Source organism: Geotrypetes seraphini, chromosome 13, assembly GCF_902459505.1.
Source record: "Geotrypetes seraphini chromosome 13, aGeoSer1.1, whole genome shotgun sequence".
Classification (NCBI taxonomy): Eukaryota; Metazoa; Chordata; class Amphibia; order Gymnophiona; family Dermophiidae; genus Geotrypetes; species Geotrypetes seraphini.
Window position 1 is genome coordinate 13008282 of NC_047096.1, and position 25699 is coordinate 13033980.

Below are 25699 nucleotides of genomic sequence, written 5' to 3' on the forward strand. Positions count from 1 at the left end.
ATGACATCTACTTCTGGATGCAGGTGAACGCACAATCCACTTTTGTTCTTGGGGTAATGGAGTGTTTAGTGAGTTACCCAGGGTCACAGGGATCTGTAGTGGGATTTGAACCCAGGTCCCTAGGCGCATAGTCTGCTGCACTAACCATTAGGCTACCCCACTCCATCCTATGGGTGTTTAAAAAAACCCAAAACAACCAAGGACCAGGCAATGTAGCTACAGCACAGAAGCATCTTACACTAAGCTGTCTGCACTCATGCAATCAAATACACTGCAGTAAAATAAACGAATGACACATGGAGGCTTTTGATTTCAACCACTGGATTTCGGCTCTGACTTAGCTTTTCCCTTTTTATGTTTCCTAGATCAAACTTAATGGGAACAAAGTTTACGGTTTTCGATAATGGTGCAAATCCCGACAAAGCCAATGCTAACTGGTCCAACGTCCGTCAGGAACTGGCTGCTGTTGCGTATGTACGTAGGCAAAGAAGAGTTACGCTTCTTCCCCACAGGTCCATATTTGGGGCCCACACGTTTTAAAGGCCATTCATTAACTGGGCACATGCCTTGTGTGTGTAAGTGCACGGTGCACCAGTCTACACCATAGCATGCAAGTGTTTTAATGCAATGGGATGCACAACCGGGTGTAGCATGGAAGGGGCATGGGCGTCTCCCACGTTACATGCGAAGCATGACTCACTTAGGTGGCTCTATTTATACCTGCTATTGACCTAGTGGGTCAGACCAATGGTCCATCAACCCAGTAGCTTGTTCTCTAGTACCTGGCCAAAACACAAAAAGAATAGCAACATTCCAGCACCTCAAAGAATAGCAAGATTCTGGAACCCCATGAGAGCAACATTCCAGAGTTGAGATTGTGATGTCATAATGCCTCAGTCCACAGTGCCTCAGAGCCAACCTCATCAGTGATGTTACAATGGCTTAATTGTCCTATACTTGGCTCACGTAAGAACATAAGAATACTGGGTCAGACCAATGGTTCACCAAGCCCAGTAGACTGTTCTCACAGTGGCCAATCCAGGTCCCTAGTATCTGGCCAAAACCCAAGGAGTAGCAACATTCCATGCTACCGATCCAGGGCAAGCAGATGGTCTGCGCATGCACTGAGATTGCTTTACAGCGATCCGGGCAGGCAGATGGGGCGTTCCTCCGATCACCCCATCTGCATATTGGATTTTGGAGAATTCATCGGACCTGCCCGGTTCAGCCCGAATCGGGCACGATTGGACAGGTTTGTGAATCTAGCCCAAAGGATAGAAGCCCCAGTGGAAATTGTGCTTGTCTTGCTCTTCCTTGGATTGAGATTGCTGTCCTGAACTTCCGACTATCATTCATTGCTCTACTTTCATTTCTGTTTGTTTCAGGAGACAAATGTTTTGGGTTTCAAGGGCCCTCGTAAAATGACTGTGTTAATCCCAGGGATGAATTCAGACAATGAGAGAGTGCCTATCCGTCCCCGCAATGTAAGTCAAAGTCCGCAGCATCGTGGTTCCTCTCAGCCTTACTCCAGTCCCTAAACTTGTCACCAATATAAGGAAAAGTAATTCAATTTAATTAAAAAATGGCATTTATATCCTATGCTGAATTGGATCATAATATGAATTTTCATAGTTCTACACGCACAATATTTCAAATAAACTATGCGATACAATCAAACCTGCATGTTCTATATAATCCACCCCCATCCCCCTCCACCCAATTATTTAAGAACAACTTAATTTGGAAAGCTTGTCACTATTGGAATCAATTCACATACAAGTTTGTCCTTTCTAAAAAGATATATCCAACATTTTATAACCCTGAGGCAAGTGTGAGTAGATATTCCGCCCATGGTGGTCAGCATTTTTTAAAATTATGACCGCTGTGGGCAGAACTAGCCCTAGCTATTCAGTGCTGGCCCATGTCCAACCCCTGGCATTGAATAACTGGGGCTAATTCCTCGGGTTCTGAATATCAGAATAAGTATATCAGCATCAATACGATGAGACTTCCCCTAGAGGTCATGGAAACCATTTTAAGGAGGCAGCCACAATGGGCAGAAACAAGCGGGAGTCACTCCAGCCCATTTCCCCAAATGGGAAAGTAAGCGCACGACCATGGGGGAGGGTGGGAGGATGCTGTTTTGGGGGAAGAAAGGAGGATAATCCAATGGGGAGGTCTTGCTGTGCTTCTTGGGGTGAATGGGATTGGGAGAGGGAGAGGGAGAGGGAGGGAGCATCAGAAGAGAGATCTTGCATTGCATTTTGGGGGGGGGGGGGAAGGAAATCAGAAAGAGTGGTTCCAGATGTTCCAGGTGGGTTGTGATTATGGGAAGGGAATGGAAGCTCTTCAGGCTAAGACTTGGCGGTTAACCAGGCACCGGCTGATATTCAGACTGAGGCCCTTTGCGGTGGTAAGGACAGCCTCTTCTTTTCTGTGCTATCTGTATGCGGTTGCTCAGCTAACCAGCTTTCATTCAAGCCGCTGTATTGTTTGCCTTGACAGGACAGTGATGGGTTGCTGGTACGATGGCACAATAAGAACATGGACAACATGACTGAGCTACACAATAAGACGCCAGTGTGGAACAGTGAAACACAGTCATATGTCCTGAACTTCCACGGCAGGGTGACACATGCCTCCGTCAAGAATTTCCAGATCGTGCACAGCAGCAATCGTAAGTCACGACACGTTCGAAAAACATAGTAACATAGTAGATGAGGGCAGATAAAGACCCAAATGGTCCATCCAGTCTGCCCAACCTGATTCAATTTAAATTTTTTTAATTTTTTCTTCTTAGCTATTTCTGGTTAAGAATCCAAAGCTCTACCCGGTACTGTGCTTGGATTCCAACTGCCAAAATCTCCGTTAAATCCTACTCCCAGCCATTGAAGCCCTCCCCAGCCCATCCTCCACCAAACGGCCATATACAGACACAGACCGTGCAAGTTTGCCCAGTACTGGCCTTAGTTCAATATTTAATATTATTTTCTGACTCTAGATCCTGTGTTCATCCCACGCTTCTTTGAACTCTGTCACAGTTTTACTCTTCACCACCTCAAGGGATAGAAATGCGTACCTCTGCCGTGCATAACAAAAATGCAGCGCTGGAACATTGCAATGCATCAGTGATGTAGCCAGACCTTTTCACTTATGGTGGGCCCACAGTTAAAACTTCCCGCTTTGTCCTGCCTCTTACTCCCTCCCCTCTGCTCCCAGATCTGCCATTTGTACCCCTCCCTCATGGATTTAAGTTTAGGAAACAAGAAGAAGTCAGCAGGGGCCAAGTCAGGAGAGTCAGGTGGCTGGAGAAGAACTGTCATGGCGTTTTTGTGCAAAATTTGCAAATTTTGTACGCATTCAAAACACCTGCCACGACTCGTGACATGTTCCCCACAAGCCACTTTCAACATTTCATAAGTTTCTGTAGCGGTCTCGCCCAGTGTAAAACAGGACTTCACACTCTAGCGCTGCTCATCGAGGTCGCACGTGATGAAAAATAGCCGATCACGAAAACGCACTCTCACAAAAACGATTGTAGCTCAGAGACAAAAACAGATATCAACAAACGGAAAAAAGGAGGCTACCTTTGAGGATTCAAGCTACTCAAACCGCCTAGTGCACAGGTGTCAAAGTCGGTCCTCGAGGGCCAGAATCCAGTCGGGTTTTCAGGATTTCCCCAATGAATAATAATAATAATAATTTTATTTCTTATATACCGCTATACCATAAGTTCAAAGCGGTTTACAACAAGTTACATACAATGAGAGTAAGAGATGTTCACAACAAGAAGTAAGAGATGTTTACAACGAGATACATACAATGAGATCTATTTGCATGCACTGCCTTCAATGCATATTCATTGGGGAAATCCAGAAAACCCGACTGGATTCCGGCCCTCGAGGAGGGACTTTGACACCCCTGACCTAGTGCATCTCAAAAGAACTTCCCATTGGTGTGCAATTCAAACTGTCCTGGAACTTTGTGAACAGACCCCCATGTGTGCATATAATATAGAAGCCAGCACTTCATGGTGTAAACGCTCACATTAGATTGCTATATAATATGCATAAACTATTGTATTCTTTATTCTATGTGTGTCGTCCATGGTCGTCTCAGACTCCGCCCATATCTACTCACCATCATTTTATAGACTACACTTCTCCCTCCGTATTCGCTGTGACAGGGGACTAACAGACCCGCGAATACAGAAAAACTGCAAATAATTTTTTCATTTGTTATTCGCTGTTTTCTATTAAAAACCATCGCGAATAACATAGTGGAGAGGCAAACACGGTGAAGGAGAGGCAAAACATGGTGAAGGAGAGACAAAACACGGTGAAGAAAGTGCCGGGAATCGGCGATTTTCTCTGTAAACACTTGGAATCAGCGATTTCTCTATGCAAGCTGATATAATTGGGGGGGGGGGGGGAGGTGTGGAGGAGCCAGTAAGCTAAAAACCACGAATAATTGAAACCGTGATTGCTGAAACCGCGAATACGGAGGGAGAAGTGTACTGACACATATATCTGCTGGCATTCTGCTCATTTACGTGTAAACTCGGTGCCTAAATTTTGGTACCTTCTTTATAGAATTATTCCCTTCCCCCAAAGTAATTCCACCAGAAGGTGCTTTCATTTAGACTAGGGGTTCCCAAAGTCCCTCCTTGAAGGCCGAATCCAGTCGGGTTTTCAGGATTTCCCCAATGAATATGCATGAGATCTATGTGCATGCACTACTTTCAATGCAAATTCATTGGGGAAATCCTGAAAACCTGACTGGATTCGGCCCTCAAGGAGGGACTTTGGGGACCCCTGATTTAGACACTAGAACAGGGGTGGGCAACTCCGGTCCTCGAGGGCCTGATTCCAGTCGGGTTTTCAGGATTTCTCCATTGAATATGCATGAGATCTATTTGCATGCACCGCTTTCAATGCATATTCATTGGGGAAATCCTGAGAACCCGAATGGATTCCGGCCCTCGAGGACCGGAGCTGCCCACCCCTGCACTAGAAAGTGCCTGTCCTATAAAGAAATATAAGCATCTACTTTCAAATATGTGAATATGAGGTGCACCCAGTGGCGTAATATAGGGGGGGGGGCTCCGCCCTGGGGGGCCATGTTGTGGATGCCGGCACCCCTTCTCCTCTCCACCCCCGCCTCTTCCCACTCCTCCCCTCGCCACACGTGCGCCCCCTTCCCTTCCCCGGTACCTCTAGTTGTTCACCGTCGCACGCAACAACTTTAATGCGCTCCTCGCGACCGGTTGCCGAGTTTTGAGAAGTAGCGACTCGGCTTGGGAAAAGTAACACGTTTGTATAATAAAAGATTCAGCAGATGACTGTTGATTGTGCTATGTAATAAAATTTCAGACTCGGTCAAAGCAAAAAATAGTGGGGAATTGCTAAGAGTATATTAAAAAAGAGGAAGATTGAATCTTTTGATGCCTTTTGGAGTTCTGTAGCAGCAGAGAAGAGAATTCTTTATATGAACAGAAACTATCACCCATTGTTTATTAAGAAAGAGACTTAACTTCCGATTGGTTCTGGGAAGCAGTGACACAAAACGTGGCACATCGGGACCACACAAATAGATAAGTGCCCCTCTTATCTTTTGCCTTTATAAGCATGTTTGACTTGTAAGAATATTGAAATAAACACTTTCACCAAAACAATATGATAGATGTCACAAAAATGATGTATAAATGGATAAACAGTGCTGCTGCAGTTTCAATAAAGGAAGTTTCAAATGAATGGAGGAAAAAGCTTCAGACTGGAACCCTTCCACCACCACAATGGTGGTCCAAGGTGATTGGGCGAACACCTCACTGGCAAAAAACCTCCAAACTGACTCCCACTAATTGTAAACTTAAAGCAGGGCTGTATTGTGCAAAAAGATAGAGGAGATATCCACTTATCTTATCGGTTGATCGGTACACCAATGGTGGCCAGCGTTTCACATATCTGCTGCCTCAGGGTGTAAAGCGATCCGATCAAACTTTAAACTGGACGCAAACCGCATCTCATGATCTTTTGATCAGCCACTGGTGCGGCTATAATTTAGGTTGGCAGCAAAGGTTTCCTTGATGTGATGGAATTCAGATCTGTTTAAGGTCCGATTCACTCTCTCTCAGGTAACTGTTCAGGTCTTAATTATTATAAAAGAGGTGCGTGGAGAACACGTGTGATGAGATGCGAGTTCACCCACATCCTAACTCAGACTAAATTATAATTAGCACATTTTCACTTGGATCTCGTCAGATGACCTCTTCGGACCAATCCAGAAACAGAACTTAGATGAATAGCCTTTTTGCATAAAGTCTCGTACTATCTGGGAGACAGAGGTGTCTTCGATAGATAAGCACAGCATAGGAGCATAACTCCCCCAAGATTTACATGGGCATAGCTGGATGTCCTTGACTAGAATACAATTCTGGTACATACCCAGAATGCATCAGGCAGAAACAGCAAAGATGTGTTCTTCTTTCTCTTCTTGCTAGGTTCAGGCTGGAATGATTTCTTGCAAATAATGGTTCAGGCTTGATGATGTCATAGAGGCCTAACCTTCAGGTGCAAATAAGGAAACACCCCTACAAAACCTGACTGGCAAGGGGATACGCACTGCACTAGACTACTTCTGCACTCATTCACAACCAACATAGGCTGACACAGTATGAGGTACATTATATCACATTCATTTCTTTTATTCCGCCAATACCTTGCGATTCTAGGCAGATTACGAAAGGATGAAATTCTGGTCATGTCCACAAGATTACAGGGAAGCTATTGGTTGGAACATTTAGAGTCTGCTGATGGAGTGAGGTTATTTGGTTGCGTCAGGAGTTTGTCTTGACATATTTCTTGAATAACCTGGTTTTTATTTCCCTCCTAAAGGTTTTGTAGTTTGGCACTGAGATCAGTAAATTGGAGATGTGGCTGTCTAGTTTTGCTGCTTGCGTGGCGAGTAGTCCGTCGTGTATTCCTTGGTCTGGAAGAGATGTTCCGAGTTAGGCGCGTGTTCAGGTAGAATGGTCCATTGCCATGTAGGGTTTAGTAGAGCATATGCAGAGGCTCCTGGCGGGTTCAAATTTCTTTGCAAAATGGAAACAAAGCACATGGAAAACCACAGTACATTGGTGCTCTGTTCTGTGGGCAATGCTCAGTGCTGCTGGTCTGGCACGGTGCCAGGTGAGGAGCTGAGGACCAGGAGATTAAAAGCGGGAAGGGATCCCACCTGCTCTTAAAATTGCCAAAGAAAATGGTTGAATGTCATCTGGGCCTCCGCTGACAGGTTTCAGCCCCACCTTCATCAGTCACATCACTTTGTCTCTCTGACATGTCAGCAAGCACCCCAAGGCCTCTTCTTAAGCAGTTTATCAAGCCCAAGCTGAAGAACTGTCCCATAGAAGTGGTAAACATGTGACCTGTTCCTTTGGATAAGATCACAGTCTTGCAAGTGAAAAACAGGCAGTTTCGAGAAGCAGCTTTGCTTAATTGCAGGGCCAAAGTTTGACGTTTCCTCTTAGTCCTGTTTATCTGGTTCCTGAAAGGCAGGATTTTAATATTTCTCTCGATCCCCAGAGAGGTTCTTGAACTTCATTTCAGAAGATGATAAAGGGGATGGAACTCCTCTCGCATGAAGAAAGACGACAAAGGTTAGGGCTCTTCAGCTTGGAAAAGAGACGGCTGAGGGGAGATATGATTGAAGTCTACAAAATCCTGAGTGGAGTAGAATGGGTACAAGTGGATCGGTTTTTCACTCCGTCAAAAATTACAAAGACTAGGGGACACTCGATGAAGTTACAGGGAAATACTTTTAAAACCAATAGGAGAATATATTTTTTCACTCAGAGAATAGTTAAGCTCTGGAATGCATTGTCAGAGGTTGTGGATGGGGGATTACACCAAGGAACAGACTTTCTCTCCGGAGATCAGCTGCCAAAGTAGTAAGTTCATCATGCACTGCCTTCACATCTGATTTCATGGTACGGAACTAGATGAGCAGTCTAGATGGGCCATTTGGCCTTTATCTGCCATCATGTTACAATGTTTCTATAACCATAAAGCTCTATGACTTCACAATGCAGGTGTAAAGAGCCTTAGCCTATAGGAAGAGGAGATGCAAATGTTAAGAGCCTTAGCCAATAGGGAGAGGAGGAGATAGTGGACGCTGCGGATGGGCAGACTGGATGGGCCATTTGGCCTTTATCTTCCATCATGTTTCTATGTTTCTTAACTCTGTTAAGCAGGGTCCAGGGAAGCTGCCTCTTTTGCCTGTAGATAAAACTGACCCCACCCCAAATCAGTTTGGCCATCTCATTATGTAAAACCTTCCATCTATGTAATTGCTTATCAGGAAGATCCAATAAATAGATGTTACAATTGTCCAAATGGGTAAGACAGTAGAAATGTCCTACCTTCAAGGATAGTTTGGTACATCTGAGGCTTCTCAGATTATTAAAGATATTTTGATAACAATATATATAGATAGGTTAGAAGTTGACAAGTTACTGGTGGCTTGTTGGTTTGTTTCAGTGACCCCCGATCCCCTTTATGTCTTCCAGCTGACTACATTGTAATGCAGTTTGGTCGTGTGGCAGATGACACTTTCACCATGGATTACAACTACCCAATGTGTACCGTACAGGCATTTGCCATCGCTCTGTCAAGCTTTGATGGGAAACTGGCCTGCGAATAGCACCGCTGAGGAACTGGTAATACAGTGCACGGAGCCTCCTGGGCCAACATGCTCAGGACTGGTTGTGATATCTTTTGCCTATGCCAGGAGCCCAGAATGTAGAAGAAAGATAAAGCTTGCAGTGGTAACGGAACTGAGCAGTGATATTGCTCCCAAGAGCTGATTTTGGCTCTGCTCCTGACTCTGGGTGACCACAGGGGCAGCCTACCCATGTGGAGGTAGAAACCGAAAGCATTAGGTTTCCCAATTCAGAAGCATTCACAAAGTATTGCCGAAAATACAATTTTTGATATGACGTCCGTTATTTATTTTTTTTATATCAATTGAAGATATGTTTCTCTAGATGCAGACCTCTGGAGTAAGAAGAAATCAGGCATTCATAAAAGCAACATGTGTTGAGACAAGAATATGCCTAAAATGTTCAAAATGGATAATACATTGGGTCATGCTTTTTGGTTATGTCCCAAAATTCAGAAATTTTGGAATGCTGTTTGTGTTTTTCTTAGATCAATTATTTCTAGAATTGTGGTTCCTTCCCCCCAGATGGTATTATTTCTTCAATGGGACAGGATTTTTAAGAAAGGGGTTAGGGAATTATTTTGCAAATCCTTTATTATAGGTCAAAAATATTTTTTACAACATTGGTTAGAAGAACGTCCACCCTCATTTTGGCATTGGAGGGCAGCATTTCATGCTCTTATGATTATGGAAACTAGGGTGACTTGCCCATCTTATATAAAAATTTTGGATGACATGGGAACTTATATACAGCAATTATCAATCAGAGCATGCAGTTTTGTAGTGAACTCATTACATTTGCAATCATAAAGTAAAGCACTATTTATTAGTAATATTTGGGAATGGGATGGGTGGAGGGGGAAAAGGGGGGATGGTAAGGGAGGAGGGAGTGTTGGGAGGTACTTTATTGTGTTTGTTTTGTGATGATAATTGATTGTTGATTTCTTTGAATTTATATATCTACAATGTATTAACTGAGTTGAGATGATATTCTTTGTAAGATTTTTGTTATGTATATTTTATTTTAAAAACTCAATAAAATGATTGAACATTAAAAAGCAACATAGGGGGAATAGCAACATGAAGAAAACAACAGGCTAGCCCCCACCCACCCACCCCACACACACACATTTGGAACAAATAATACAAAGAAAGATGCGTATATGATAATACAGAAACAATAATTATAGTATATGTATATAGATGGTATAAATAGGTAAGAGTCACATATATATTAGCTCATGTATTGTAACACCATTACTGAAGCTCAAGTATTGTAGCACCTTTACTGAAGCTCATGCAAATCGCTCAGAATGGACTCTCCAGTCATTAGCAGAGGTATAGAAGCTTCCAGTAAACAACAATCAAAGTACATGTTTTTGTTTCCAACATGTTATGACTGTGGAGTAGATGAATATCTAGATTAAATAAGATGAGCTGTATAAAGCAGTGGTTCCCAACCCTGTCCTGGAGGACCACCAGCTAGTCAGGTCTTCTGGATAGCTCTAATGAATATGCATGGGGCAGATTTGCATGCCTGTCACCTCCATTATATGCAAATCTCTCTCATGCATATTCATTAGGGATATCCCAAAAACCTGACTGGCTGGTAGTCCTCTGCTCTAGAACACATCCTTTGAAACTGTTACACAGGGGTTTCTATTCTGTCATGTGGTCTGAAGATAAAAGAAGACATTTGCTCCTGCTTTTGAGACCTGCTGAGATTTTGCTTTGCTTATTATAATATCATGCAACTTGGTTTATTGTATGTTTTGATTATAGTCCAATAATTTTGTTTGTTGTATGTTGTATGTCATTAATTGCATTATGAACATCGTAATTGTGACTTGCCTAGAATTATAGCATAAAGTGGGATAGAAAGTTTGTTTAATAAAATGAATAAAATATATTTCTGAAGAAAAATGAGAAAGGTTTGGACAAGTTTCTGGAGGAAAAGTCCATAGTCTGTTATTGAGAAAGATATGGGTGAAGCATGGTATATTGCTACACCTTGGGTTTTGGCCAGGTACTAGTGACCTGGATTGGCCAACGTGAAAACGGGCTACTGGGCAAGATGGACCATTGGTCTGACCCAGTATGGCTATTCTTATGTTCTTACATGAGCCAAGTATAGGACAATCAAGCCACTGTAACATCACTGATGAGGTTGGCTCTGAGGCACTGTGGACTGAGGCATTATGACATCACAATGGAACGTTGCTCTCATTGGGGTTCCAGAATCTGGCTATTCTTTGAGATGCTGGAATGTTGCTACTCCTTGGGTTTTGGCCAGGTACTAGGGACCTGGATTGGCCACCGTGAGAACAGGCTACTGGGCTTGATGGACTATTGGTCTGACCCAGTAAGGCTATTCTTAGGTTCTTGGTATGTTTGTGATCATCTAGTTTGGGTTATTGCACATTTTGCATATTATCCTAAAAGACGTCCCTATTTTAAGTGACTGCCGCAAATAAGGTTTATCACCCGGAGCTGAGTGGTTGATCACTAGGCTGAATATGAAATCTGTTGGCCTGTATGGGCAGAGACTCAACATCCTATATTTAACAGCTGCTGCTCACAACCCTGGACAGTCTGCGTGGCTGTGACATTCTATCGTGCTGGGCAGATGTGCTCCAGCTGTCTGTAGTTAGCACACTCCAACCACTACCTCAATCTACAGAGCAGGGGAGTAATCTCATCCTCCTTTTCCTGCCACTCATTAAGTCCTCAGGCCCCTAGCAGATGGCATCCTGTTCTTCCTCCGTCTCCACCTCCCGTGCATGATAGAAGAACCTTTGTATAATTAATAGGAACATATCATGGGGCTTTCCAAAGCTTTTTGTGTGCCCCCATGGCAATTAATTGTTTTTTTATGATATCCAGAACGAATACGTATAAGATATTGGGGCTCTTAATCAAAACTTTAAAATGTCCAAAAACCAGCCTAAGTTGGCACGTGGACATCCTGATAGCAGGGACGGCCAAGTGTCGATAATCAATATCAACTATCTGGATTCACAGCAGCACTTCTAAGCTGCTGTGCATCCAGAGAGCAAAGGGGCGTGTTGGGAAGTGTGTTCTGGGCGGGAATCAGGCGGGCTGCAACCTGGACAAACCCCAGTCGTTATCAAAGCTTTCCCAGAGGGAACGCAGATGCTGGCAGTTAGACCTGTTTGAGTTGCGTCTACAAAGGTGCCTGTTTGAGTTGCGTCCACAAAGGTGCCCAAACTGACAAGCAGACCACTGGAGGATTTAAGGCATGACCCCCCCCTTATTTGGCCAGTGGTCACGATCTCCTCCCACCACCCAAAGAGCGCCCCCCCCCCGTAGGCTTCCCATCAGCTGACTGCGCAGAAGGAATTCCCATCAGCTGAGCCAGTTTGGGGGATTCCTGGAAGCTCAGCTGATGGTGATTCCTCTTGCCAGGATCAGCTGAGCCGCGGAGACCTACACCTCTCCCCCTGAAATTCCCCTGACATCCCAACATCACCCTGATACCTCGTTCCTCCTCCTGACATCTCCGTCCCCCCACATGCCCCTGGGCCCCCCTCCCAAATCCCTAGAAGAGCAAACGGCAGGAAGGATTCTCACTCCCTCCTGCTTACGGGGCCACGTGCTGCAAATGATGGGGCTTCCCCCTCCCAATGCATCTTGGGAGGCAGTGGGAGGGGTCGAAGGCCCTGATTGGCTCAAAATAAGTTTGGCTCTTAGGCATTGGTGGAATGAGGCTTTGTGACATCACAATCTCAGCTCTGAAATGTTGCTACTCTTTGGGTTTCTGCCAGGTACTTGTGACCTGGGTTGGCCACTGCTGGAAACTGAACACTTGGCTTGATGGACCTTCAGTCTATCCCAATATGGCAACGATTATGGTCTTATGTTCTAACCATCCAGTGTCATTCTTTAGTGTCTATCTCATCCTCAGTCCTTCTACACCAGCATTCTTCAATGGAAGGCTTGAGGCCCATTCATACTCTGATTCTTCCCTCTCTCCTTAATGAACGGCATGGAGATGGTTTCCCGTGGGGATGGGAACAGTTATGAATTTCGTCACCGTGTCATTCTATAGTAGAAATACAAGGCAGCTAGAGCTGTCATCTCCCCCAGGTCAATTCTGACAGTCTGGGCTTACTCCATTGAATCTATGCACTTTCTGACGTTCCTACTTAGGATGACCATATGCAGGGCCGATGCAACCCAGTACACGTGGAATAAACCACAAGGAGATGCCAATATTTGAGGAACATCAAAAGTTGCCATGGGCACATTCCTATTGTGCCAGCCCTACGCAGATGAAGCAATAGAAGGAGGGGCATCAAATATCACAGGGCCCAGGACTATTCCCCTTCCCTTCTGCTACTGCCTCTGACAACCTTTTTGTCAGCAGCAGCAATTGAAGAAGCAGCAGGAACAAGTGCCGATAGCCTTTGAGCCTATGGGGATGGTCTTATGGGTATAAATTTACAGCAGAAGCACACCATAAGGACCGTGTGCAGTTCTGGTCTCCCTGTCTCTCATAAAAGTTTCATTAGAAAAAGTTTGTTTTGCTTTCTGTTGTGTGGATCGCTCCGTTGGAGAAAAGCTTGTTGATTTGTCACGCTTGGCCTTGTGATTGTTCCGTTTTTATGGCATTCCTTTCATTTCTCTTTGTAGGATTATTTGAAATTTTGTAAAGGGGTTTTGTTTTTAATCTTTGCCTTTGATTTTATTTTGTAGTTATGTCCTTTTTTTGAGCGTCTCATGTGGGACTGTAATGTAGAATTTATATGGGGGTTACATAAGTAACACAGTAGATGATGGCAGATGAAGACCTATATGGTCCATCCATCTGCACAAGGCAGCCAGAGTTGTACCCAACACTCCATGTTACACCCCTCTAGATCCCTGTACAAAGCGTGAAAGTCATTTAATTTTGCTTTGATTCTATAGTATACTCTTATTATATAAAGATCCTCTTTATATATACAATGGGGCTCATAATCAAAACATAAAGATGTCCAAAAAACCGCCTAAGTCGGCACTTGGACGCCTTAATCACCGGGATGTCAAAGTGCCGATAATCAAAACCGATTTCCTGGATGTCTAGCAGGATGTTTTTCCCATGGTGCATCCAAAGTTCACAGAGGCATATTAGGGGGGGGGGGTTATGGGTGGGATTTCAGGTGGATTAGACGGACATCTTGCAGCGATAATAATAGAACCTTTTGCAAGATGTCCTGAACGGAACTTGGACGTTTTGGGCTAGACCTGTTTTGGAAGCATCTAAGTGCCAAAAAGGTACCCAAACTGATCAGATGACCACTGGAGGGTCTAAATACTTACCCCCTCCAACACTTCCTCATTGGCCACAGACCTCCCCTCCCACCTCACAAAAATTGGAATGAAAAAACTACTAGATTACCACACAGGCAGTGGCATAGTAAGGGTGAGGTGGGAGGAGGGGGTGGTCTGCCCCAGGACATAATAGGGCAGAGTACGGTATTGGGGTTTAAGAAAGGATTGGACATTTTCCTACTAGAAAAGGGGATAGAAGGGTATAGATAGAAGAGTACTGTGCAGGTCCTGGACCTGTTGGGCCGCCGCGTGAGCGGACTGCTGGGCGCGATGGACCTCGGGTCTGACCCAGCGGAGGCAATGCTTATGTTCTTATGTTCTTATGGTGCCCTCTTGGTGGGGGTGCTAGCACCTGTTCTCCTCTTCACTCTCCCTTCTTCCCCACCCCACCCCCCACTACCCCGGGCACACGCCGCTTCCCTTCCCGCATATTTTTTTTAACTTTGCGGCGTGAGCATCAACCCCAACCTACTACTCGCACCAGCGTTGGCTCTTCTTCTGACATCACTTCCTGGACACGCTCCCAGGAAGTGACATCAGAGGAAGAGCCGACGCGGCACGAGTGAAGGGAAGGAGTGCACGTGTGTGGCAGGAGGGGGCGGGGAAGGAGTGGATGGGGGTGGAGAAGAGGGCAGGGGAGGGGCGCTTCTGCCCCGGACACCTGTCGCCTTTGCGACACCACTACACACAGGTGTCTTAAGTAGGCTAGTGGGTGGGCTAGTGAACCATAGAGAGGAGGATCCAGGCCCATAAGCCACTCTAACCAGTAATTTGTGGTGGAAAGTGTGAGTCCACCAAAACCCTACTATACTGGCATATAGGTTCCACCTGCAGCCATAAAGGCTATTGGGGTGGTAGACAGGTGGGCATAGTAGGTATAAGGTAAGTTGTGGGGGCTCATTCTAAATTATAAGGGGGTTATGGTGAGATAAACATGTGGCATCCTTTATGTGACGTTCACAGCAGTGCCTTCTAAGGTGCCCAACTGCTCTGTTGACCTGTCCGATTGGCCAGTCCATTACAAGGTTAGCCCCTCCTATGTCCAAATGCAGACCATTTGGACGTTTCCAACTTGGATGTTATTTTGATCGAAAATGGGGTATAACTTTGGACATTTTGGTGGCCTGGACATCCCTGCAGACTGGACGTCCAAGTAGTTGATTTTCAAAAAGAAATTATTTTTGGATGTCTAGCGAGGGTTGCCTTTCGAAAATGGACTTTGCTCTGCCTCTACTGTGGACTTTTTTGCAGAAAAAAAAAGTGCAACATATTATACATACATTTTATACTTTAACAGCACTTAAATTCTATCAAATTATATTTTATGAGAAATACATATATCATCCTTCCCCCTTTCGGGATATCCAACAATTGCACTCCAATTAAAAGTAACTCCCCACCCCCCACCCTGAACGTGTATAATCAAAGGGCAAAATCAACAATCACTCCTTACAGAATTATGTCAATGGTTCCCAAACATCCATAAATTTCCTATAATGTCCCTATTGTATGGCCATCATATGTTCCATTTTAAAAGTATGACATAGAGATTCCCACCAAAAAGTATAATTTAACCGATCGCAGTTTTTCCAATTCCTTAAAATAAGTTGTATGGCAACCCCTGTCATAATAAAGAGGAGTTTATTAGTATGGGAAGATATTTGACTTTTGGCCCTCATTAACATAACAAATAGTACAGTATCATTCGTCAATGCCACAGGATTTTGCAGTACTTCATTCACTTGATCCCAAATGGATCTCCAAAGTTTAAGTATCAAAGGGCAATAGAACAGTAGATGTCCTTTTCAATTATGGACCCTCCATGTGTTTTTTAATTCACTCACCGTCTTTCTCCTTACTACCTTCCACCACCCTCTCTGTGAAAAAGTCCTTCCTAATGTTGTTCCTGTCTACCTTCCTGCAATCTCAATACTGTACCTTTCAAGCACTTAAACATTTGTATCATATTTTCCGTCTCTCCTTTCTTCTAAGGCCGTTTCCCGCAAACTGTCTCAAGCTGTGGCACACTAAAGGTAGCGGGCGTAGCTCAAGGCACCCGGAAGTGCGTTGGCTTTGCCGTGATGATGTCACACGCATATGCGAAGCCCCGAAATGCCAGTGGGGGTGTCAGCAGGGAAGAGGGCTGGAGAGGGGAGGCGCCGGCGCCTCGCCTCCCCCCCCCAATGTTCTGCGGCACACCTGAAATCTCAGGAGGTACACGAGCGCGCCTCGGCACACAATTTGCGATACACTGTTCTAAGGTATACGTATTCAGGTCTTCAGTTCTCTTCTCATGCATCTTTTGGCACAAACCCCATACCAGTTGCATTGCTTCCTGTGAACCACTTCAAGTCTTATGCCTAGCTTGGCTTGGATACTTTTGGATTTTGCAACACCCTGAATAACTCAGATTCTGTTTCTCTTCTATTATCGCTCTGCTTTCCTCTTTACAAATTGTAGTTTCTTTCATCCTACTTGTTTTTGTACACCACGTTTATGGTTACGCAAATGGCGGTGTATAAGACCAAATAAACATAACAAGATATAGTCTCCAAAATTGAACACAATACTGCAAGTGGGGCCTCACCGATGATCTGTACCTCCCTCCTTCTACTGATCATGCCTCTCTCTATGCAACCTTACATCCTTCTGGCTTTGGCCACCGCCTTGTTACATTGTTTTCCCACCTCAAGAGCCTCAAACACGATTGCTCCAAGAACCTTTTCCTGATCCGTACACACCAGTCTCTTGCCCTTTATCACATACAGTTCTTTTGGATTTCCACACCCCTGTTTGTATATCACTCTGCAATTCTTCACATCAAATGCATCAGTGCTTACTTTTCAGAAAACGATTTCGCCCAGCTACTATACGCGTTTGTACTATCCCGTTTAGATTACTGCAACGCTCTACTAGTGGGCTTACCAGCAAAAACACTCTCCCGTCTACAAGATGTGCAAAACGCCGCAATCCAACTCCTAAAAAACTTGGGCTTCCGCAACCATGTCACCCTTGCACTAACATCCATGTACTGGCTGCCTATCCAAAAACGATACGCCTTTAAAGCTTTAGTGCTAGCTTTCAAGACTTTCCACAAAATGACACCAAACTACATAGCATCAAAACTACAAAATTGCATCCCCAACCGATCACTGAGATCCCAAACAGAAAAACGGCTGGTCCTGCCACCAGGCCGCTCACTCACGTCTGAGACAGCCCGAAGACGCTCATATTCGCATTACATACTCAGAATGTGGCACATCATCCCCCCCATTCATTATATCATTAGACACTTCAGAAAATCCGTGAAAGCCTTGCTCTTTACAAACCCAGCTCCTTGAAGACCCACGTCTACACCCCGGACGGATGGAACCCAAAGACACCACGGAATCTCGCTAAAACTCGCAAGCCACTGCAAATATAACCTGAATTACTACCACCTGCAAAGAAAAGCTATTTCACCTCAAAGTATTTCTACACTGAAAGTGCTGCAATTTAAACCACCCTATGTCCACTAACAGCCTGTTTTACAAAGCCGCGGGGCAATAGCCCCGAAGCCCTTTAAATCTCTATGGGCTTCGGGGCCGTTGCCATGCAGCAGCCGCTAGCGCGGCTTTGTAAAACAGGCCCTAAGTCTGTATTTGTAAGTCTGCATCTTATGTCTTTACTGTAATTGCTGTAATCTAAACTCCTTTGTCCATGCTGTAAATGCTGTAAAGTCTGTATGTCTCACTCAAATTTGTCCTACTCATACTATGAATGTACTCCTGTAACCTGTTCTGGGCTCCTTTGGGAGGACGAGCTAAATAAATGATTAAATAAATAAATACTGTATCTGGTGCTAGCCTTTCTTGGATGATAAATTGAGGCATTTGTTGTGTCTATTGGGCCGGAATGAAACTCAGAACTATAAACTGTCTAGAGTTTACTTTTAGTTTAATTTTTTAATCTTTCTCGTTTTCCTGTTATTAATATTTATAAATTTAGATTGTTAGTTGAACTATTCTATCTTTCCTTATCTTGTAATTATAATACTCATCTTCTTGGATCTTGAGGGGTTTTTCTTCTTCTTTGCCTTCAATGTTTTTTATTTTCCTTGGGGTTCTTTTCCTCCCTCTTATTACATATCTCTGTTATGTTAGTGATGTCTTCTCTTGTATTTATTAATCACTCCTTCCCATCCTCTCCTTATGTATCATGTATGTCTATGCATAAATGCTCCCCATTTTCTTAGTTTAGATAAGTTTTTATTTTATTTTAATATATATATTTTTAAAATTAATTAAAGCATTCTTCTAAGTTTTGTAGATCACTTATAATGTCTACTCCCTTCGAGGTGCCACTAAAAGGCAAACATTTCCTTTTAACCTTTGCCAATATTGCTCAGAAACGTGCAGCACCATTTTGGATAGTTCGTCTAAGGATGAACATTGACATGGAAGTGAAAAATGCACATCTAAAAATGACTAGCCACCACCTATGGAAGCAAAATGTTTAGACAAGGTGGGAAATGTTTAGGCTAAGTTTCTAACTAGAGAATGACACGGGGACAAATTTGTCCCCATCCCCGCAGGAACTCAATTTCCCTGTTCCGTTCTCACAAGTTTTGTCCCTGTCCCCTGCCCCATTCCTGTAAGCTCTGCCTTAACCACACAAGCCTCGAACACTTATGATTTTAAAGTGTTTGAGGCTTGTGCGGATGAGGACGGAGCTTAGGCATTGGTGGAATGAGGCATTATTACATCACAGTCTGAGCTCTAGAATGTTGTTACTTATGATTTTAAAGTGTTTGAGGCTTGTGCGGATGAGGACGGAGCTTAGGCATTGGTGGAATGAGGCATTATGACATCACAGTCTGAGCTCTAGAATGTTGCTACTTAGGATTTTAAAGTGTTTGAGGCTTGTACAGATGAGGATAGAGTTTGCAGGAATGGGGAAGATAGGAAAAGAACTAACGGGATGGGACGAGAAAATGAGCTCCCGCAGGGAAGGGGAAAAATTTGTCCCCATGGAGGGTTATTGTTTATTTATATATTATTTATTAAATTAGTATTGCTGTATGATAAAAGGCCATGCTTTATATGTGTGGAGTTTGAAAGAACTGCATGACGAATTGAAAAATACTGTAGTCCTGTAACATATTGAATTCTCTAGTGCTAGCCACGTCCAGAGGGAGAAGCTATTTTAGGAACCCGCACATATAAAAAATAGATGCAGCATGTAAAGGGCTTAAATGTGTGGGGGCCGTCTCCTACATATATATAGTAGGTTACAAAATAGCAGCCTAGTGGTAACATATATGTACATGTTTACGGCTGCAATTTTGTCAACCTACATGTGTATCTCTTGATCCTTTCCTGTTATCACCCCCCCACCCCCCAACGCACGCACACACATGCACAGACAATCTCCACCACATAAGTATCTTCCTTTACCAGAATCTCCTGATTAGTAAGCTCCCCCAAACCAGCCACCCTGAAGATAATGGGCCCCCTTATTCAGAACTCTCAGTCTGGGCTCCTTCCAATTACTGCAATTAAAGCATCTGAAAACTTGGCTATTCTCAAAAAGGTAAATCTCGCTACCCTCTTTATAATCACAAATTCTTATGATGTCTTTCCTTCCTTATATTAAAGTTCCTGTAAACCGTGCCGAGCTCTATCTTTATGGAGAGGATGCGGTATAGAGGTTTAGTTTAGTTTAACTCTCAATCTGCATCCACCATGATTAGCAAGCCCCTCCCCCACCTCCTTGGCATGGCCAAATTAGCAAGGCCCCCTGGACCAGACACCTCCAAATAAGAACATAAGAATAGGTCAGTAAAATGCAGGAGCGGTATATCAAATCTTAAATAAACATAAATAGCCTTACTGGGTCAGACCAGTAGTAGCCTGTTCTCACGGTGGCCAATCCAAAACCCAAAGGGTAGCAACATTCCATGCTACCGATACAGGTGCAAGCAGTGGCTTCACCCATGTCTTTCTCAATAACAGACTATGGACCTTTCCTCCAGGAACCTGTCCAAACCTTTCTTAAAAAGAACAACTCTAAGATAGACTGGTATGACTAAAGGTTTAAGAATACCTATAGAATTGAATTGAGGTACTCTCAGATACCCGCTACCAGGATCATCAAAGATCTCACTGGATTTATGTATGCGGGTTCAGATATCAATCATCGAGTACCAAAATATGCAAAAAAGTGCTCTAAAGTGTTTTGTGAGAATCAATATTCAAAATTAAATAGAAATATATTGCACTTATCTTAATACACCCTACGGGACCCGTTTCACCCGACTTGGGCTTCTTCAGGGGTCAACTATCTAAAAAATGAATACAAAAACATATTAATCACAACTTAAACCCTCAGATGTACTTATACCTATAATAGTAATGCAGATGACATGCCTCTAAATTTAAAAAGTTAAAATTTAAAATTTTAAATATAATAACTTACGTGTGTTGTCTCGGATTAACAAGACAAAAAATGGCGCTCTAGCATTGAGAACGCCGGCGCATGCGTGTTTAAATACTAAATCCTTATCGAATAAGCGCATGCGTGAAAAACTTTAAATAAAATATATTGTCAATAAAACACCCTCCAATCTATCATGTTGTTTAATCCCTTTGGTGTCATGGTTTGAAGTCTGTAAATCCATCTGATTTCTCTTTGCGCCAAACGTTTTTTCCTGTCTCCCCCTCTATAGTTAGGAGCTTCCCTATCAATACAAAAACATCTTAGATCTTCAAATTTGTGTTTGGCAATAGAGCAATGCTCCACCAGAGGAGCCGACATTTTATTGTGTTTTATGTTGGACTTATGTTCTATAATGCGAGTTCTAAAACTCCTGGTTGTCATCCCGACATACATTCTTTTGCAGGGACAAAAAATAACATAAATCACAAAGTCAGAAGAACAAGTCAGAAATTTGTTGATGAAATATGTTTTTCCATCAACTGGATTGGTGAAGGAATTTGATGTGATAGTCGAAGCACAAATACTACAATGGCCACATCTATGGAAGCCATTAGGTAAAAGATTTCTTTGAGGATCTTCTGTACAAGTGTCTCTGGTAGAGGAAAACAGTTCTTTCAGGTTACGTTCACGAGAAAACGCCATTCTTAATTGTGTTTGTTCAAAGATTTTCTTTGTCTGAACTATTTTCCAATTGCTTTTAAAGATCTTAGCTAATGTATTACCATCATTAAAATACTTTAACACACATGTCATAATCTCATCGTTCTGATCATTGATCTTATTGTTCGTTTCGTCCATCAACCACTCTCTATGTATGTATTTCGCTCTCTTTTGCGATTGTTTTAATACATGCTGAGGATAACCCCTCTTTTTTAATTTTCTTAAAAAGTTCTTGGAATGAGTGGAATAATCTGTGTCTTGAATGCAATTTCTTTTAATGCGCAAAAGTTGTGAGAATGGTAGATTTTTCTTTAAATTGTATGGATGACAGCTATTGTAACTCAAAAACGTGTTCCTATCGGTGGGTTTAGAATACAGATTTTTTCACGCATGCGCTTATTCGATAAGGATTTAGTATTTAAACACGCATGCGCCGGCGTTCTCAATGCTAGAGCGCCATTTTTTGTCTTGTTAATCCGAGACAACACACGTAAGTTATTATATTTCAAATTTTAAATTTTAACTTTTTAAATTTAGAGGCATGTCATCTGCATTACTATTATAGGTATAAGTACATCTGAGGGTTTAAGTTGTGATTAATATGTTTTTGTATTCATTTTTTAGATAGTTGACCCCTGAAGAAGCCCAAGTCGGGTGAAACGGGTCCCGTAGGGTGTATTAAGATAAGTGCAATATATTTCTATTTAATTTTGAATATTGATTCTCACAAAACACTTTAGAGCACTTTTTTGCATATTTTGGTACTCGATGATTGATATCTGAACCCGCATACATAAATCCAGTGAGATCTTTGATGATCCTGGTAGCGGGTATCTGAGAGTACCTCAATTCAATTCTATAGGTATTCTTAAACCTTTAGTCATACCAGTCTATCTTAGAGTTGTTCTGTTGATTACTCAGACTTGGTACATTGCGGTCTTTTAGTACAAACCTTTCTTAAAACCAGCATGAACTCCCCTCTCAGGAAGAATCTGTCCCCTATTAGTATGGTCACTGATGCGGGTTCACACCTGACATCTGTTATGGCACTCCAGAGCAGCTTCTTTTTCCCCTCCCTCTGTACTACAAGTGCAATGTTACTCTACTCCCCCCCACCCTCTCAGCTAGCCACAGACCTCCCACTCAGCCCCAGGGCTTCCCTGAGGAGAATGCCTGGTGGTCTAGTGCTGAGAGACAGGAATGGTCCTCCTCTGTTCACAATACATCCGGCTCCAGCAGTGGAAATGGCACCCACAAGCCCTAGTGACAGTCCCACAAGACTTCTGATAGGGGGTCAGCCTTCCAGAAATGTCCTTATATGGAAGGTTGACCCCCCCTAATGGTAGTCTTGCAGGCTACTGCTAAGGCTTCTGGGTGCCATTTCCACTGTTGGAACCAGATGGGTCAGAAATAGAGGCGGACTGCTCCTGACTCCAGTACTGGACCACAAAGCTGGGTCAGCCTGGGAAAAGTAAGGAGTGGGACGGCACTGTAGTTATGCTGTGTGTGTTTGGGGGGGGGGGGGAATCAGCTCTGGAGTTCCATAGCTGATGTCAGGTGGAACTTGCATTGGGGTGGGCATACCAATTGGTTGGGGGCTAGCTAATCCAGGGGAAGCACATTAGGGGTTCTGGTTAAGGGAGGTCCATTTCATTGAGGGATTTGGGGGAGCATCTAATCAGGAGATTCTAGTGAAAAGGGGGATACTGTAATGCAGGTGGGGACTGGGCCTATGAACATGTGATGGAAAGGTCTGCGCAGGAGGTATGTGACGATCCAAAACTTTTTTTTCAGATTGCGCCTCTTATGCAAACTTAGGCCCTATTTGTTGGACAGCACGTTTAAAACTATTCTACAATCTGTAGTGCTGTCATGTTTTGACTGCTTCAATTTGGCGCTTGTGGGCTTGCCTGCAACAAGGTTAGGTGCGTTGCAGGTTGCGCTAAATTCAGTTATCAGGACGCTGTTTTGGTTGGGGAGAGCCAAACATGTGACAGAATACTATGTGAAGTTAGATTGCTTGAAATTGGAAAATCGAATACGTTATAAATTGCTAGTGATGGTCTATCTTTGTGTGCACGGATTGGCAACAAAAAGCCTGGTGGATAGTACTCTGCCATATGTTCCATTGCCAAAATTGCATTCTGGTCATTGTGCCGATTTGCATATTCTGCCTGTCAAGTGCCTGAGGTTGAAGATGTCAAGAACGAGCATGTTTTCGTGCATGAGCCCTCAGGAGTGGAATGAAGTACTTATGTATATACACCAGCGGGGAAATTTATGTACAGTAAAACCTTGGATTGCAAGTAACTTGGTTTACAAGACAAGCAAAACATTTTATTAAATTTTAACTTGATATACAAGCAAAGTCTTGCAATACGAGTACATACAGTATACACGCGTCACATCATCACAACTGAGCCGAGGTTCTTCTCGCTCTGACGCTGCGGGAGTGTAGTGATTGTTCGAAACAAGTAAAGTCTTGCAATACGAGTACGTACAGTATACACTGGTCACATCATCATAACTGAGCTGATGGTTCTTCTCGCTCTGACGCTGCGGGAGTGTAGTGATTGTTCGAAACAAGCAAAGTCTTGCAATACGAGTATGTACAGTATACACTGGTCACATCATCATAACTGAGCCGATGGTTCTTCTCGCTCTGACGCTGCGGGAGTGTAGTGATTGTTCGAAACAAGCAAAGTCTTGCAATACGAGTACATACAGTATACACGCGTCACATCATCACAACTGAGCCGAGGTTCTTCTCGCTCTGACGCTGCGGGAGTGTAGTGATTGTTCGAAACAAGCAAAGTCTTGCAATACGAGTATGTACAGTATACACTGGTCACATCATCATAACTGAGCTGATGGTTCTTCTCGCTCTGACGCTGCGGGAGTGTAGTGATTGTTCGAAACAAGCAAAGTCTTGCAATACGAGTATGTACAGTATACACTGGTCACATCATCATAACTGAGCCGATGGTTCTTCTCGCTCTGACGCTGCGGGAGTGTAGTGATTGTTCGAAACAAGCAAAGTCTTGCAATACGAGTACATACAGTATACACGCGTCACATCATCACAACTGAGCCGAGGTTCTTCTCGCTCTGACGCTGCGGGAGTGTAGTGACTGTTCGAAACAAGTAAAGTCTTGCAATACGAGTACGTACAGTATACACTGGTCACATCATCATAACTGAGCCGATGGTTCTTCTCGCTCTGACGCTGCGGGAGTGTAGTGATTGTTCGAAACAAGCAAAGTCTTGCAATACGAGTACGTACAGTATACACTGGTCACATCATCATAACTGAGCCGATGGTTCTTCTCGCTCTGACGCTGCAGGAGTGTAGTGATTGTTCGAAACAAGCAAAGTCTTGCAATACGAGTACGTACAGTATACACGTGTCACATCATCATAACTGAGCCGAGGTTCTTCTCGCTCTGACGCTGCGGGAGTGTAGTGATTGTTCGAAACAAGCAAAGTCTTGCAATACGAGTACGTACAGTATACACTGGTCACATCATCATAACTGAGCCGATGGTTCTTCTCGCTCTGACGCTGTGGGAGTGTAGTGACTGTTCGAAACAAGTAAAGTCTTGCAATACGAGTACGTACAGTATACACTGGTCACATCATCATAACTGAGCCGATGGTTCTTCTCGCTCTGACGCTGCGGGAGTGTAGTGACTGTTCGAAACAAGCAAAGTCTTGCAATACGAGTACGTACAGTATACACTGGTCACATCATCATAACTGAGCCGATGGTTCTTCTCGCTCTGACGCTGCGGGAGTGTAGTGATTGTTCGAAACAAGCAAAGTCTTGCAATACGAGTACGTACAGTATATACTGGTCACATCATCATAACTGAGCCGATGGTTCTTCTCTCTCTGACGCTGCGGGAGTGTAGTGACTGTTCGAAACAAGTAAAGTCTTGCAATACGAGTACATACAGTATACACGCGTCACATCATCACAACTGAGCCGATGGTTCTTCTCTCTCTGACGCTGTGGGAGTGTAGTGACTGTTCGAAACAAGTAAAGTCTTGCAATACGAGTACGTACAGTATACACTGGTCACATCATCATAACTGAGCCGATGGTTCTTCTCGCTCTGACGCTGCGGGAGTGTAGTGATTGTTCGAAACAAGCAAAGTCTTGCAATACGAGTACGTACAGTATATACTGGTCACATCATCATAACTGAGCCGATGGTTCTTCTCTCTCTGACGCTGCGGGAGTGTAGTGATTGTTCGAAACAAGCAAAGTCTTGCAATACGAGTACGTACAGTATATACTGGTCACATCATCATAACTGAGCCGATGGTTCTTCTCTCTCTGACGCTGCGGGAGTGTAGTGACTGTTCGAAACAAGCAAAGTCTTGCAATACGAGTACGTACAGTATACACTGGTCACATCATCATAACTGAGCCGATGGTTCTTCTCGCTCTGACGCTGCGGGAGTGTAGTGACTGTTCGAAACAAGTAAAGTCTTGCAATACGAGTACGTA

General features: G+C 43.6%; 1 protein-coding gene across 3 annotated transcripts in view; it reads left to right on the forward strand.

The window, feature by feature from the left end:
- The window catches only part of TULP1 (TUB like protein 1), a 42571-nt gene extending 33015 nt beyond the window's left edge, over positions 1–9556 (forward strand). For all 3 annotated transcript variants that reach the window (XM_033917400.1, XM_033917401.1, XM_033917402.1), the window contains 4 exons: positions 366–474; positions 1386–1484; positions 2506–2677; positions 8564–9556. In XM_033917400.1, the coding sequence (XP_033773291.1) occupies positions 366–474; positions 1386–1484; positions 2506–2677; positions 8564–8697 (514 nt within the window). In that variant the 3' untranslated portion in view covers positions 8698–9556. The remainder of the gene's footprint in view (positions 1–365; positions 475–1385; positions 1485–2505; positions 2678–8563) is intronic.
- Positions 9557–25699: the final 16143 nt, after the last annotated feature.